The 16979-nt window shown below is 35.6% G+C and overlaps 1 protein-coding gene across 1 annotated transcript in view; it reads left to right on the forward strand.

The window, feature by feature from the left end:
- Nucleotides 1-16979, forward strand: part of LOC115512302 (bifunctional heparan sulfate N-deacetylase/N-sulfotransferase 4-like) — a 424934-nt gene that overhangs the window by 325663 nt on the left and 82292 nt on the right. Inside the window, 1 exon segment of the mRNA XM_032592912.1 lies at nt 353-481. Coding sequence (XP_032448803.1) covers nt 353-481 — 129 coding nt within the window.

Raw genomic sequence — 16979 nt, forward strand, 5'->3', positions numbered from 1 at the left:
AGTGACCTAATACCATGAAAAATGTAAATGTGGAAAATCTCTATATTTAAATTAATTAATCCTAAGAAGGCTTTTATTTTTTGTCAGTCCTTTCACATAACTCAGCTGGTAGGTGAGATTTCTAGAACTTCCCGAAAATGTTTTAGCCTATCTGTCCCATAGCATTGATCTGGCAACTCCCTTAATATTTAGATAATTACACCAATACCAGCTCTTGATTACAGTAAGATTTTCGCCTTAGCAACCAAGGAACTCCGATAGAAAATGATAGTTTGCAGACTCTGAAGTCATGAGACAGTGGTGGAGCTCTTAAGTCATGTCAGTGTGCTCTTCTTTCTCCCCTTTTCCTCAGGTCCTCCCTCGACAGACCTGTGGGTTGTTCACCCACACTATTTTCTACAAAGAATATCCAGGAGGACCCCAAGAATTGGATAAAAGTATCAGAGGAGGTGAACTTTTCCTCACAATCCTTCTAAACCCGGTATGTATTCTATTTATGTTTTTTATAATAACATGTGATTTTCAAATATGTGTTTCTTTTTGTTTCTGTTGCCAACCCTTTCACAAGAAAAGGTGGTAAATACTAGCCCTACTAGAAAGAAATTAGACTACATCTCCAAATTATTCGAACTTGATTTTTAATTTTTATGATCTGCAATCAGGAATAACACAGAATTATTAAGAAGCATGTGTTGAATTTAAGAACTCAATGTAATATAGCATCTCAATGTTGACTTCTATTCTTGAATTGTAGTGAAGACATAATAAAATGCAGTTTTCTCGCCCAAAATTAATATTCACAATATCATCAGTGAATGTATATTTTGTCCATAAATTGAGTTTGCTTATTGCTCTAAATATCAGTAGATGCACAATTCAGTCTCTAAAAATGATCACAATGTAAAATTGCATTGAAAATATGTAGCTAGGAGCACCTGGGTGGCACAGTAGGTTGAGTGTCTGACTCTTGATTTTGGCTTAGATCATGATCCCAGGGTTGTGGAATTGAGCCCTTAGTTGGGCTCCGCACTGAGCTTGGAGCTTGCTTGAGATCCTTTCTCCCCCTCTGCCCCTCCCTGCTTGTGTGCTCGCTCTCTCTCTCTCTCTCTCTCTTTCTCTAAAATGAAAAAATAAATAAATAAAAATTAAAAAATTAAAAATTAAAAATAAATATGTAGCTATGTATTATCTTTGCATACCAGGGTCATCTGAGGCCTATTTTTAAAATCTCCACTAAGTTTATTTGGAATCAAAGGTAGAACGTTTGGCCCTTTTTTCTTTAATTGTGTCCTTTCATCTTTCAAAGTTTTACAGTTTTATTTCCTGGTTGTGTGTAAAAGTATATCAAGGTGGGAATATATTATAACTAGATAATGCTGAAATTATTTCAGCTTTTTTATTTTTCTCCCATAAATATTTCATTTCTGAGGTCTTACAAAAGCATCTCCTCTTTTACATCTCAGTACACACAAAAAGTATGAAGCAGTATGTCATATGCTATGCTTAATGTAAGAAATTTTCATACTCAGAGAAAAAGATTCATGCATTAAACAAAACTACAGCTCAGTTGTCTGTGGTGAAGGTATGTTTAAAATGAATTATTTAAATAATTTTATAAGGTATTTTAAATGCCGGAAGAAATTAAATAAACCTACATTGTGTAAAATGAAAACCTGTAAATTGGATTGAAGGAGTAGGGAAGTGGGGGTTAAAATGCCTTATACAAAATAATCAATCAAAAATAATAAAAAGAAAACTTTTTCATCAAATGACATAGTTATTGAAAATAAAACAAAATTTTAAAAAGGTCTGTTGTGTTTGGGTGATATTAAACGGGTGAACAGCTTGGATGCTCTATGATCTTTCACAAGAAACGATTTCTCAGAACTTGCTTGTTCTTATGTAAAACAAGTTAGTTGAACTGGACAATCTTCAATGTGCCTCAGAGGTATTGCTAATGGACCTAAGTCTGAGATACCTCAACGTTTTGTGTGTAATTCAAACTCATTGACACTTAAAAAAATATCAAGATATTCTATAAGTATTATTTTTGGAATTGAAGTATGCACATGGATGTTAATGAAAGCAGATGTGGGAAACCTTTCTGTTTACTCCTTTCTTCACTAATTGAGAATTTGATCTCCACAAAGGCAAGGATCACTTCTTCCTACCTTTTTCATATCAGGGCTACACTCTTGACTTGCACTAACCATTTCTTAAGGGGAAGAGGATAAGTATCAGAGCACTGATGATTGCCTCCCCTAAAACTCTTGCCCACAGGTCTGATGGCTACTACTGTAAATTACCTGTATGCCTGTCTACTTTCCATTAAAAAGATGGATATAAAACTTTTTTTTTTAATTTTGAATTCAGTATTGTACCCTTCATAAAGCATCATTCAGAGAATTATAGTTGGCCTTTTAAATAAAATAGAGGACTTTTGGCATCTAGTATTTCTACCTTTAGCACTTGTGAACTCACAAAACAACACTAACTATAGCAAACCTTCTTTTACAAGATTGTCACTGTCACACAGATTGATTTTAATTGCAGGTGGAATGGAACAGTAGAGGAGGGAAGTTTCAGGAGGCTTTTTGCATCCATTCACAGATGTGCTTACTTGATCATTGTGAATTAATGGTGAACTCAAAACAGGATACATGAGTAAAGGAGAAAGCAATGGTCAAAGTGTGAATAATATAGGACATCATAAAGTATGGTAATATGAAGCCTGTATCTGGCAAATGGCAGCCCACAAAGATGTGAGATTAAAGAACAATGTTGCTCACAACATGGATAGTGTACACCCATAAACAATCTAAGTTGATGCTACTCAGCAATCTAGGGAGCCAGGTGGCAGGCAGCATCTGATGGAACCCATCAAAATGGGCCTTAGTTCCAGACCTGTGTAGGCAGAAGTTACAAGACGTATTAGTCGGTGTTCTCCAGAGAAACAGAACCGGTAGGGTGAGTGATGGTAGGGTGACAGAGATTTATTATAAAGAATTTGCTCATGTGATTATGTAGTTTGATAAGTCTCAATATCTGCAATTGGCAAGCTGGAGACCTAGAAGAACCAATGATGTCGTTCTAGTACAAGTCCTAAGGATTAACCTTAGGCCTGAGAATCAGGAGAGCTGATGGTGTAGTTCCAGTCCAAAGGTTGGCAATATCAAGATCCAGGAAGAGCCAATGTTTCAACCCAAATCTGAAGGCAAAAAAACAAACAAACAAATAAGCAATGTTCTAGCTCAAAACCATCAGTAAGGAGTTCTCTTTTACTCACAGGATGATGAGCCTTTTTGTTCTATTCAGGTCTTCAACTGATTGGATGAGGTCCATCCACATTAGAGAGAACCATCTGCTTTACTCAGTTGACCAATTCAGTTGTTAATTTCATTCAAAACATCCTCACAGACACACTCAAAATAATATTTGAGCAATTGTCTGTGTACTCTATGGCCCAGTCAAGCTGACACATAAATTAATCACACCAAATGAAAGACTTAATGTGGGAAGCAGTCTGAAAGTGAATGAAATAAAATGAGCAACACAGAAAGAGAGGAGGAAGTGATGAATGAAGAAGCTTGGAATGTAAGCTTAGAAGTTTCTTTTGCATGTGTCCTATTACAAATAGAGAAGCATCTCAGGTGATGGGCTATGATCAGTATTCACACTGATATGGAGAAAAGAAATATTCAGACTGTTTAATTACAATTCCAGGTTAGATGGTTCAGCAGGTCTGGCAAGGAATAGGCTTACAGGAATAGAGTGAGGAAAAAAGAAAACAAAAAGAGAAAATATCATACTGACACCCAGCCTTCCCCTTTGATCTATTATTTTTCTCCAGCCATCACTTAATTCTTTGTCAGAGTAACATTATCTCCTTACTCTTTCACCAAAACCATGCTGAAGAAAAAAATCTGTAAGTTCATTGATGTGAAGATATGCAGTTGATATGAATTTAATATGCTAACTCTAAGAATATTTATATTCTAACAGAACCAGTTCCCAAGAGATGCATTATTTTAGGTATCAAAGTCCCTTGTGAAGATATGTTTTTAGTAGGAGGCATTCAAAACCCATGAAATCACCCAGAAATCATCGCTTCCTCTACTTACTGTTCCAATTGACTTGTAATATGGAAAAGTGATTTTGCGAGAACTTATAAGTAGGATAAGTGATCACTAGTATTAGTATAAACTCTAAAGATTAAAGGCCAATCTAGCTTTAATTTATTTTTTAATTGATGATCTATACTTTCACATAATAAGAATGCTATACTTAGCAAATATTATATCTCTCTTGTATGGTAATTCTCTCAATGAATTTGTAAATGATCTATGGATTTTTGTTTGTCCTATTGGGTTTTTTGTATGTTGATGAATGGATGGATAGGGATATAGACAGAATGACACAAAGATAGGAGTGAGAGTAAATACTCCAGATAATAATATCAACATCCAGTTTTTCTTAGCACATTGGAATGATAGACCAAATCTAGCAAGACAAAATTTAACAGGAAATAATGAAAACCCCAAAAATTATTTTCAAAGAAAATAGTGGCATAATTACAGCATTGTATAAGAATAAATATTATATAAGACTAGATTAAATCTGCCAGAAAATCTTATAGCCTGCATCATGACATATTAAGTTCCTTGTCATTGAAATTGCCCTAACAGAAATGTTGTAGGAATATGGAATCTATTACTTTTAATATCTCATTTGATGCTAAAAATCTGTGGTTCTATTCTTACTCAGCTAGACACTAGGTATATCTCTTTCATTGTAAAACATTAAAAAATATAAAGTGGGTTTAATTTTAAATATTACAAACCAGCATTATAAACTTGGTTATACTCTATGATTGTAAGGTCAGAGGAAAAGAAGAAAGAGTAACTTATCAACATGCATACACATAAAAGAATGAGATAAAATGGGAAGAAATTCAGTAGTAGATGTATTAATGGAAATGTATTGACAAGAAAAAAAATTTCCATCATCAGTATACTGAAAGAAATATTACTGACAGATTTAGCAGAATTATTCTGAATAGATTGGTAGTTTCTGGATTCATTTGTATGTAAACATACTATGAGGCTAATAAAAGCTGGAAAAAGTATATGAGGGAATGTCCTGGAATCTCCCTCTCTAGAGTACTTTAAAATAGAATCAACAACTATATAGTTCTTTCTTATTGCCTTGGGAGTTCATCTGCCTAAAGGAAGCGGACTGGATTAAATAACCTTGAAAAGTTCCACGTATTTTTTTTTCTGGTTTATAACTTCTACAACTCTGCTCTGCAGTCAAAAAGGCACAAACCTTTCTGCAGAAACAGACCCATAAATACAGAGGACAAATTGGTGTTGCCAGGGGGTAGGGAGGATAGGGGGTGGACAAAGGGGGTGAAGGGGAGTGGGAAGGGGAGTGGGAAGGCAGTGTGAGGGAAGGGGAGGGCACAGACTTCCAGTTATGGAATTAATAAGTCATGGAGATGAAAGGCACAGCATAGGGGATATAGTCAATGGTATGGTAATAGCATAGTATGGTGACAGATTGTAGCTACACTTGTGGTGAGCACAGTATAGCCTAGAGACTTGTTGGGGCAACTGGGTGGCTCAGTTGGTTGACAGTCTGACTCTTGATATTGACTCGTATCATGACCCCAGGGTCGTGGGATCGAGCCCTGTGTCGGGCTCTGCACTAAGCATGGAGCATGCTTAAGATTCTCTCTCTCTCCCTCCCTTTGCCCCTTTCCCCTGCTCATGCTCTCTCTCTCAAATAAAAATAAAATAAGGTAAAATAAAATAAAATAATAAAATAAAATAAAATAAAATTAAATTAAATTAAATTAAAATAAAATAAAATAAAATAAAACAAAAATGCATATAGACTTATACAATCACTATGTATACACCTGAAACTAATGTAACATTGTTTGTTAAATATATTTAATTAAAAAAAAACTGGTATATTACAAAGGGATGAGGCAGCACAAACTACATCAAGATCAAGGCAGTTTTGTTCTTTGTCCAACTTAGAAATTTGCATTATTTTGTATTGTCCCCTCTAGAATAGATCTGTATCATTTCTGTACTCAAAAGTCTCTGATGTTTTTTTTTTCTTTATGCATTTTCAACAGTTTTATAAATTGTGACTCTAGCTGGCATCCTGCTTCTATACATGTTTTAAAATAATGTGATTATTTTCTGGGGCACCTGGCTGACTCAGTTGGAAGAAGCATGCAACTCTTGATCTTATGGTCATGAGTTTGAGCCCCATGTTGTATGTAGAGATTACTAAAAAAAAATAAACTTAAAAAAATAAAAATAGGGGCAATTGGGTGGCTCAGTAGATTAAGCATCTGATTCTTGATTTCGGCTCAAGTCATGATCTCACAGTTCATGAGATCAAGCCCTGCATCATGAGATCGAGCCCTGCATCTGGCTCCATGCTGGGCATGGAGTCTGCTTGGGATTCTCTCTGCCCCTCACCTGCTCCTGCTCTTGCTCTCTCTCTCTCTTTCTCACTCTCGCTCTCTCTCTCTCAAAATAAAAAAAAATAAATATTGTAAAAATAAAAATAAATAAAACAAAATAAAATATGTCACTATTTTCTAATCTACCATAAAACAGAAAATACAAATTGGAATATATTTTTACATCTTGACTCACATATGAACTCCTGTTACTATTGTGTGACAGTACTGTTGTGTGAAACTTTTGATTCAGGAAACAGCAAAGAACAGGGTTTCTTCATATCCTTGAATACCAATTTGTTTTGTCCAAATGGATCTAACAATTGAAAATTAAATGATATGAGGGCCATTTGAATGGCATTTCAAAAGAATAGCTAGGTATCTGTTCACTTAACATTCAGATAACTTCCTCTTATTTTTCTTAGATTCTATCATGACCTCATCACATATTGATATTTTCCTGCACTGCTCCACACTTGTCAAATACTAACATGTATTTCCCTGGTGCCAAATCCTTCCTGTATTTTCAATATAATCTTTGTTCAGACAGGAAGAAATATAATTTAATCATGTATGAGGTGAAACAGCTTATACCAGGTAACCCACCATCATTCAAGCTGAGACACTAACCTATAAAATATGCAGCAGCTGACAATAATAAAGGAAGTCTGGAGTCTTATCAGATGGTGTCACCAGTAACTATAAAAGCTTGAAATGAGTGTGTTCTACTGGATTTAATTTTTTAACTCATTTTAATTTTATGTTACGCAAAGAACAATATGAAAATAGAATTTTCTAAGTTTCTTAACAGATATGCTTAAAGATGTTTAAATTCTAGAATGTCTTAAAATGGCAGTACTGGAGCCAGAAAACCTATGTTTTCCAAAGTTCAAAGCAGAGTCTAGACTTGCTAACCCTTGCCTGTATTTTGGTCAATTGCAAATTCAGGTGAACAAAAAATATGTGCCTGAAAGAGCGGTGTACTTGAAATTGACAGTAGAGTATAATGGAACTGCAATGATATACTTCTCCATGTGCTGTCTGCTGAACTTTCATACACCTGGGCTGCTTAATGAGCTTTCCTTCTTCGTGTATATCAATCTCCAAGTTCCTGGAATCTAATAGCAGGTGCAGTGCATTTTGGATTAGTGCTGGCTCTTAAGACAAAGTAGAGAAAAGACAGATGTAAGGCATAGAACAACATCAACATGAATAGCCTGAACCAAACTTCAAGTTCCTTAGTGCTGAAATAATATAGAATCAGATATGTAAGATAACAAACAGAAGCATATTTTATGTGCAGCACAATATAAAATGCAGGAAACATCCCAAGTCTATTTTGGAGCAGATTATAAAGAATTACCGATTACTGTTATCAAAGCATCCGAGGATTCTTTTATGATCTTGATTTTGATTTCCTATAAATGCCGTGCTTTAGAGAGAATTGTAACAACCAGATAATATTTCATGTAGAACAAGCAATTATATTTTCCATCAAAATATATTTCTCTCCAAAATAATATGTTAATATTTCTGTCTCGGGGTCACAGGAGATTTTTTACATGTGTTTCAGCACTGTGTATTTTAAAAATAAATAAATAAATTGACTTATAACTGCTCTACTATAGTGAAATCTGCCGTTTATCTGGGCAGGATTTTGAAGCAATTAGTGTTACTGGGAACTGTGGGGCATAGAGCCTGGAAGAAGAGCCACCAACTGTGAGAAGAATGGACCCCTGTAGAGAATATAGATTGTGGAAAATTCTATTTCCACTCACAGAAAGATCTACAGTCACCTCTTTTTTTCCTTTATCTGTTTTTTTTTTTTCCTTAAAGATTTGCAGGACTAACCTTTACAAAAGGACATAAATCAGCACTTCTGAAGTGATTCACACTCACAGCAGGGACTTTGTAAAATCTGGAGTCAGCTAAGATCTGTGGCCTCACTATGTATGATATTATTCTTTCTGTTCACACTGAAATTCAGGATCAGAGTTAGTACAGGGATCTAGAGAATGTGAAGAAATATTGCTCTTTCCTACTTTGGGAGGTAGTGCAGCTTTTGTTTAATTTTCCACAGTAGGATTTACATGGAAATTAGTTGTTCAGAATGTAAAGCATGCCAGAATATTTTTGTCACCTAAACCTGAACTCTCTTAGTTTCACCAAATAAGAGGAAGATTGCTATTATTGTGTAGACATGTTTCTTTCTAATGCAATGGTCGCTACAGATCCTGATGGAACATAATTTACATTCCTATATATTTCTAGACCATGAACAAATCCATAAAATTGCATTGTTTTTTTCAATTTTGTTCCCCTAGAAAAATAAATGGAAACAACAATATTTTATTGGGGAAGTCTATTTCATCTAGCATAACTGGATAATTTAGTTTCCCCAAAGCATTTTATGAAAGGAGGTAGAATAGCTCTTTAACATAAATAAATTTTCAACAGCAAAAAATACAACCTCCTGTTTATGTGGATGTTAGTCAATAGATAAACCCTTTTTTCCCCTCTATGTTGAAGCTTGTAATATATAAGCATTAGGAGCATAATGCTCTTGACATTCAGGGATAGTGTGGGAGCAAAATCAGTGAATTCGTGGTAATAAGAAAAAAATAAAACCTCTCTGCATCACTGTTTATATGGCTTAGTGGGTTGGTGGGATAGTAGGAAAGTAAGTGGGTTTTGTGAGACTCTACAAAATTAAAATTGAAAATTTTATCATCTTGATTTTATCATCTTTTCCACAAATTATGTAACACCTAAGTATTTCATATATCTTATTTCTTTTTCTTCACAGTTTTTTTTTTTTCTAATTTTGAAGTACAGTGAAGTAGAAAGACCATTTGTATCACTTTATTTCACTTTGTTTATTCCTACTTCATTCCCCTGGCTACTCTGAGGAGTCAGATAATGTGAAAATAAAAATATGAGCTCTTTTCTAAAACATGTTGATATTTTCATGTTTTTTTTTTTTATTTCTGGAGACCCAAATTACTTAGTCTTATTTTTCCTTAATTAATGGCTATATGCTGATCTAATAAGGAGTATTTAGGTAAATACTTAACTTGCTGGTATCCATTGAGGAATTGAAAGGAAAAAGTCATATTTAAAAAAAATTAATGTTTATTCTTGAGAGAGAGAGAGACAGAGCATGAGCAGGGAAAGGACAGAGAGAGAGAGAGGGAGACACAGAATCCGAAGCAGGCTCCAGACTCCAAGCTGTCAGCACAGAGCCCACTCAGGGCTCGAGTTCATGAACCCTGAGATCATGACCTGAGCCGAAGTTGGGTGCCTAACCTACTGAACCACCCAGGTGTCCCAAAAGGAAAAAGTCTTACAATTTCTATCCCTACAGTCTTATCAGCAGGCCAAAAAGTTTCTATCACTGAAGTTAGGTTGAGTTGACATTTATTTGTTAAATTTTTATTTGAGGTTTACCTAATCTTAAATGTAAAAATTATTGTTAAAAATAATTGGAAATCTCGGGCTTCATTTATAACGAATTGTTACAGTGTCATCTATTGCTGGGAGGGCAAACCCCCCCTGCTATTTGTGTCTCAATCTTTTTATTTCTTTATTGATCTGATTATTTTATTTTATTTTATTTTATTTTATTTTATTTTATTTTATATGAAATTTATTGTCAAATTGGTTTCCATACAATACCCAGTGCTCATCCCAACAGGTGCCCTCCTCAATGATTAAATTTTTTTAAGGAGATCATCCTGACGAGTTCGGTATAAAATAGTTCTAACATGTGAATATTCATGCATGTGCATAATTCAGTCAAGGAAGGCATAGGAATGCTGTTCAGAGGAGTTGATATTTGAGTGAGCTGAGCAATGGTAGGGATTCATCACACAAATGAGGTAACATGATGGGGTTGTGGAGTGACAGTTTTCAGTGGCAGTTTTCCAGTCAGAGAGAAGAGCTAAAGTTAGCGAGGTAAAGCCATCATTGCAAGTTTGGGATCTGTAAATGTCTGGGGTTTGCAGGAGCACAAGATGAAGGTAACATAAGATCTTACTCTTGTGAGATCACAAAAGTTTTGTATGACATGTGGACAGTTTGAATATTATTATTCTGTCGTAGGAAGGGAAGGGATTTAAGCAAGGGGGTGGCAGAATCAAATATAAATTTTTATCTGTAATTCTAGCTGACATTACAGGATCTGTCCTATATAGAGGACAATAGTATATACCCCTTCTTATGCCGGCAGTGCTTTTCTATCCCTAGTATTCCCACCTGCACCTCACTTTTTATCCCTCAGATTTCACCTCTACTTTCTCTTCCTCACCTGGGCCCCTCATGGGTTTAGGAAAGGATGCACTGCTATATATACACATGGAGCCACATGCACAATACTGCTTACAGTGATATCTTTACACTTAGTGAATATTATCTTCCTCACCCATGCGATATGCACCCTCAGGCATGAAGTGTTGGCTCAATAGGTATTTGTTGAATAAATGCATAAATGGAATTGATAGCATCCCAACTGTCTGTGTCTACTCACATGCTATTTCACACAAGTTGTTAGAGCTGTGTCAGAAGAAAAGGAAAAGAAAGGGAGAATGAAGGAGTAAGGAAAGCAGAGAGAGGGCAGAGGTGAAGAGAAAAGGAGAGTGGAATATGGAAAGAAAAGGAAGAAAGGGAAGGGAAGGGAAAATGAGGGAAGGAGTCAAGGGTGGAAAGAAGAAATAAATGGAAAGCCATCCCTTTCTCTTTCATCAAATCAGATGGGCCACAGGAATGGAACGTATCAAAGTGACCAAAACTCAAACAATCTTGTTTTATTTTATTTATTTTTATTAATTATAAGAAAAAAGCCATATAATATTCCTTAATGCTTCAGAATTTCTCCATTTGTAAAACGGGGGGAATAATGTTAGTCCCCTTACTATTTGTTTTACACAGATAGTATGAAATGTGGTAAAAAGTAAGTGCTTTGATTTTTCAGAGAAAAAGTAAATAATTTGGATAGAATTCTTATTTGAAAAAGTAGAAGCATATATCATTTTTATTATCAAATGATACTTGAGATGTGTTAGCAGCCCATAAACTCTGAGTTTATTTACAGTTTGAATTTTGCTTGATTGTTTCTCCCTGCTGGAACACATAAATCATGGGATAAAGACACTCTCTTTTACAAAGGCTTACAGTTCATTATGTGTTTTGCTTCTGAAAATGTCCTTGGTTGTGTTATTTTATTGTGCTTTCTGAGCTATTTTTAAATGATAAAATTTCTATCATTATTCTTTATTCCAGTGAAACAAATTGAGTCATCAAATGCAGCCAGTCAAGACTTGTTTGGCCAGTCAAGACTGCTTTGTAAATTTGGTTTTGGTGTCTACAGAAGTACCTCAGATGTTTTTGTCAAAAGGTTTTGTTTTTGTGGTCAGTGTTGCTGATCTTAAGGTCTTTTATTATTATTATTAACAATAGAGAGGTTTGCTGGGAACACTAGGTCCAGACTTTGTTAATACTTTATAGTGAACACTGACCATTGTGGAAGTTTTGCTCAAATGAGTAATAAATAGATTTATAGCAATCTCTGTGTTTAGCATATAAAAATTAATTATATGAAAAATGGAAGACCTTCCCAATTTTTACATAATTATAGCTAATTTAGATGAATGTGTTGAACTCAGTAGAAATAAGAAAACCCAATCCCACAAACTAAATAGAAAACTCTAGGCTGGATTTCATTACTTATCACAAAGGGAAAGGATGCTCTTCATGTCTACAATCATTGATCCTATAGATCTGTCTCCATTGAACTTCACACCTAACAGAACAGTCAGCATTCAATTACCTCTGTGGAAACATTAACTAAAACCAGAGAAGGAGCCAAGAAACTTAGGAGTAAAGAAAAGGTCATGTTCTTGTAAACGGCAAGTTCACAACTGCCAACATCCTTTAGAACTATATGAAAATTACCAGCTTAAACAATGTAAAAGATTCCAAGCATGAAGTGTTTTCCTGATTTATAATTGTCACTTTTAACACAATTTAAGGTATCCAATAATGACATTCAAAGTATAAAGTGTAAGTAGTGGAATTTTGCTCCTTCTTGAAGCTGTTATTATATCCACTTAAATTCTCTTTCACACACAGGTACACATTCAAATCAAATGTGAATAAAAGATGTGACTTGAAAATTGCCATCCTCCCGAAATTTCTTTTCAGAAGTCCATTCTGTAGTTCACTTAAACAACTTGCTCAAGCAATCAAATCTATATAGCAGAGCTTTCTACATGGGCTGAGATGTTACGCTCATAAACACAGAGTTTAGGAATTATGAGCTATTTAGAGAAATAAAAAAGAAACTTAAACACATCACATTGCCCCAAACTGGAAGCAGCTTTTATCCTATCTTTTGCCAAATGCATCTTTAAAAGGTATGTGCTATAGCATATAATGACTCTTGAATCTTTAGTGATTTAGATTTTGAAGAAGCAGCCCATCTGTGAACAAGCGCAGCCGTAGTGACTTACAAGGCAAGGAGTCATTGGCTGAATTTTTATGGTTTTGGAAATGACTTTCTAGTGAGCAGGCAAACTCCCAGTAACATCAGAACACATTCCTCTTACAAGATGTCCCCATAGTAGGTCCTGTTCCTGTTGAATGAATAAATCCATCAGTAAGTACTGTCAACTCTGCTTCCAAAGTATATCCCAACCAGTCATTTTTTCCTTTCCATTTCCATAGTGAGATTACAAGACATGGGATCCATTCTCTTTCTGCTACCATCTGGCCACACAGAATCCATTATTCCTAGAGCAGTCAGAATATTGTTAAATGCAAACCATGTCACAGCCATTCTTAAAGCCCTCCAATGGCACCTCATTTAATCTTAGAATAAAATTCAAACTCTTGGTCATGACCTGGTCATCTCCTCTGCACTGATCACATTCCATTCTGACCTTCACCTACTACATTCCAACCACACCAGCCTTATTTCTGGAAAGTCTAAATATGCCAAGACTGTTTGTCCCTCAGAACTTTTATGTTTCTGGCACTTTGCTTTGAATATGCTGCTTCCACAAATTTGTAAGCCTAATTTCTTCTGCCTTTCATGTCTCACATCAAAAGTCACCTCCTCAGAAGATGGTTGCCTGCCTTTTACCCAGTAACCGTCAATCACTTACCTGTCTTATTTTTTCATGGCATCTACTACTCTCTGCAGCTATCCTGTTGATTTATGTGTTCACCATGTGTCTCCTTCCCCTGACTCTATGTCCTGTCCTTACGCCACCCAGGATCCCCTCCACATTAGCTCCATGAGTCCAGCAACATTTATGTTGGGGTGGAGGGTACAGGGATGATATGAGCGGCATAGAAAGCACTAAACCATTTGATTGTTAACCACTGTATATTCCTGGATAGATGTTTTTGTGAGCTTTAGAAGTGATTTTAGCCAAATATTTCAAATGTTAATGTGCAGTTGAGAACAGTTCTGTATGCTTGATCACTGCTTGTTTGTTTAAGCACACACAGATAACTTTGTAATTTTTATGGGGAACAACATATACCTAAAGTGTTTTATAATGTTTATGCAAATTTGACTTAAAGTAATATTTTATCTTAGCTTGCCAAACTAGTTACATTAATGTCTGCCTGAAATTAGAAAAACATACCTAGCAATAATTTCCTAAGAAATACAAATCTAAATCTGAGATGTGAGGGTAAAATCTGTAGAATTCCTGTGATATCCAAGCCATCTTCAATACCCACTCAGGAATTGAAACCCATTATTTTTAATACAACAAAGCTCTTTCTTCTCTTCATAATAAATAGCTACCACTTCTTCAATGTTTACTGTATTTAATATTCTAAATAATTTACATGTATTTTCTTTTAAAGTTTATTTATTTATTTTGAGAGAGAGAGAGAAAGAGAGAGAGAGAGAGAGAGGAGAGACAGAGGATCCCAAGCAGGCTCCATGCTATCAGCACAGAGCCAGATGCAGGGCTGGAACTCACGAACCATAAAATCATAACCTGAGTAGAAATCAGAAGAGTTGGAAGCTTCACTGACTGAGCCACTCAGGTGTCCCTGATTTACATGTATTAACTCATTTAATCTTCCCAACAACCATATGAAGTGGATGCTGTTATCATCTCGATTTTCTAAATAAGGAAACCACCTCTAAAAAGTTAACTAATCTAGTCTCATGCAGCTTGAGAGTTGCAGAACTGCAGGTTTAATTCAGGAAGTCGGGTTCCAAAACCCTCACTCTTTTCGCAGTACATTTTGCTGTCTCTCTTAGAGGACTATCAAAATAGTAATATAACTTGGGAAAAATCTATTTCTTGCAGGAAAAGTGATCTTAGCAGCAATAACTGTATTCCATCAACTTCCAGGGTTGAATACGTTTATGTAATTACAGAGATATATATACCTTTCAGAGTCCCATGCTCACATCAAAGCTTCAGGCTCCTTGATTCATTCAATAAGCACCTATTAGGGGCGCCTGAATGGCTCAGTCAGTTGAGCATCCGACTTTGGTCGTGGTCTTACAGTTCGTGAGTTGGAGCCCCACGTCAGGCTCTGTGCTGACAGCTCAGAGCCTGGAGCTTCCTTTGGATTCTGTGTCTCCCTCTCTCTCCATCCCTCCCCTCTGTCTCTTCTCTCAAAAATAAATAAACATTAAAAAGTTATTAAAAATGAGCAGAAATAAGCACCTATTAAATATTGTTAGTGTGTGAGAGAAATAAGAAGACAAAGGTGTAGTCTACACAGGCTGGTGAAAGAAATAAACATACAATACAGATAATTTGGATAAAGTTTGATGAGTACTATTTTGAAAAGGAATGGAAATATACAAAAAGGAGGTTGCCAGGACCTGAAAGAATCAGAAAAGTCCACAAGGACAATGTGACTTTCGAGCTGTACAAAGTATGTAGAATTTTGATTATCAATGAAGGAAAAGGTATTCCATGTTGCCAGGAAGTTAATGCACTAATGAGCTTAAGGCATATATGGAAAGAACAAAAGAGAGCAGGGTAAGAGTGACAGGAGAAAAGGAAGCTGGAAGAAATGACCTTGGGGCTACACTGTACAGATTTTTATGGATCGTGTGTAGGGACATTCTAGTGGGTAAGTGATGTGATACTCGGGTTCATTTTTTATTATTTTTTAAGTTTATTTATTTATTTTAGGGAGGGAGTGGGAGGAGCAGAGAGAGAGGCAGAGAGAGAGAATCCCAAACAGGTCCTGTGCTCTCAGCTCAGAGCCCAATGCAGGGCTCAATCCCACAAACCATGAGATCATGACCTGAGCCAAGTTCAAGAATTGGGCATTTAACCGACTGAGTCACCCAGGTGCCCCATATTCAGGTTTAGAAAGAAAGTGAGTATTCTTTCATAATATTCAAGCTTTCCATCAAAATAGTGATCCTTCTTGAGAAAGGATACTTTTTCTTTCATCATACCGTGAGTGGTTTGGTCCCTTTCTAGAACCTTCAAAAACTGTCCTCATCTCAATAATAAATAAATCTCACAAATGGGGTACTGATAGAAGAGGCCAACAGTATGTGCTACCCTTTCTTCCAGGTTCTCTTTGCAAAATGAACAATCTCATGACCTCTGAAGATTAGACTTTTTAAAGTGATTATTAAAATCACACTTCCATTGTGTAACAATGGAAACACTGCAATTTTGAATCCATAGTCTTTGTGGGTTTTTCCTATGTTTTTCCTTTTTTACCTTTTTCCTTTTTCTCTTTCCTTTCCTTTCCTCTTTTTCTTTCTTTCCTTTCTCCCTCCTTTTCCTTCCCTTCCTCCCCCTTCTTCCTCCTACTTGCCCCCTTTTCCTCCTCCTTCCCCTTCCCTCCCCTCACCCCCTCTTCCTCCTTCTCTTGTTCTCTTTAATGAGCAACTCATCTCATTATTTCTAGAATCATTATATTACTAGACCACAAAAAGCATGTAGTAATATTACACTATCTACTGACTTTTAATGTCACCATAATGATAAAAATAATAGACTTCAGTTAACCACTAATAAAGTAGATTTTAAAACAAACATATTTAGAAAAAACACACAGGCTTTATATTACTACACTTACTGTCTCTAGTGAAGTGTTCTCTCTATTTAAAAAAAAAAAGTAGTCAGTTTTTAAGACTTTGTTCTTATCCAAGAACAACTTTTTATCTTATAAGTCAGTCATGAAAAGGAGGATTATAATTCTTTGCATGTTTTGACTGTTAACAAGAAGATGATTATAAAAGAAGAATGAATTTAATATATAGTATATTTATCTTAACTTCTAATTCACTTTATTAGCCTCATTGCATCCTACCTGGTGTCAGTGGGAAGAAAATAGTGAGCCATGAAGAAATAAAACCAAATTCAAGTACAATTGGTTGACTGACTCCATTATGGCATTGGTCAGTCTTTTGAGGTTCCCTCCTGGAGATCTGACAGCTTTGCGATTTTGTTTTCAGCAGGCTGGGCAGAAAGGCTACAGAGGAAAAGCCTATTTG

Source organism: Lynx canadensis, chromosome B1 (genome assembly GCF_007474595.2).
Source record: "Lynx canadensis isolate LIC74 chromosome B1, mLynCan4.pri.v2, whole genome shotgun sequence".
NCBI classification, from domain to species: Eukaryota; Metazoa; Chordata; class Mammalia; order Carnivora; family Felidae; genus Lynx; species Lynx canadensis.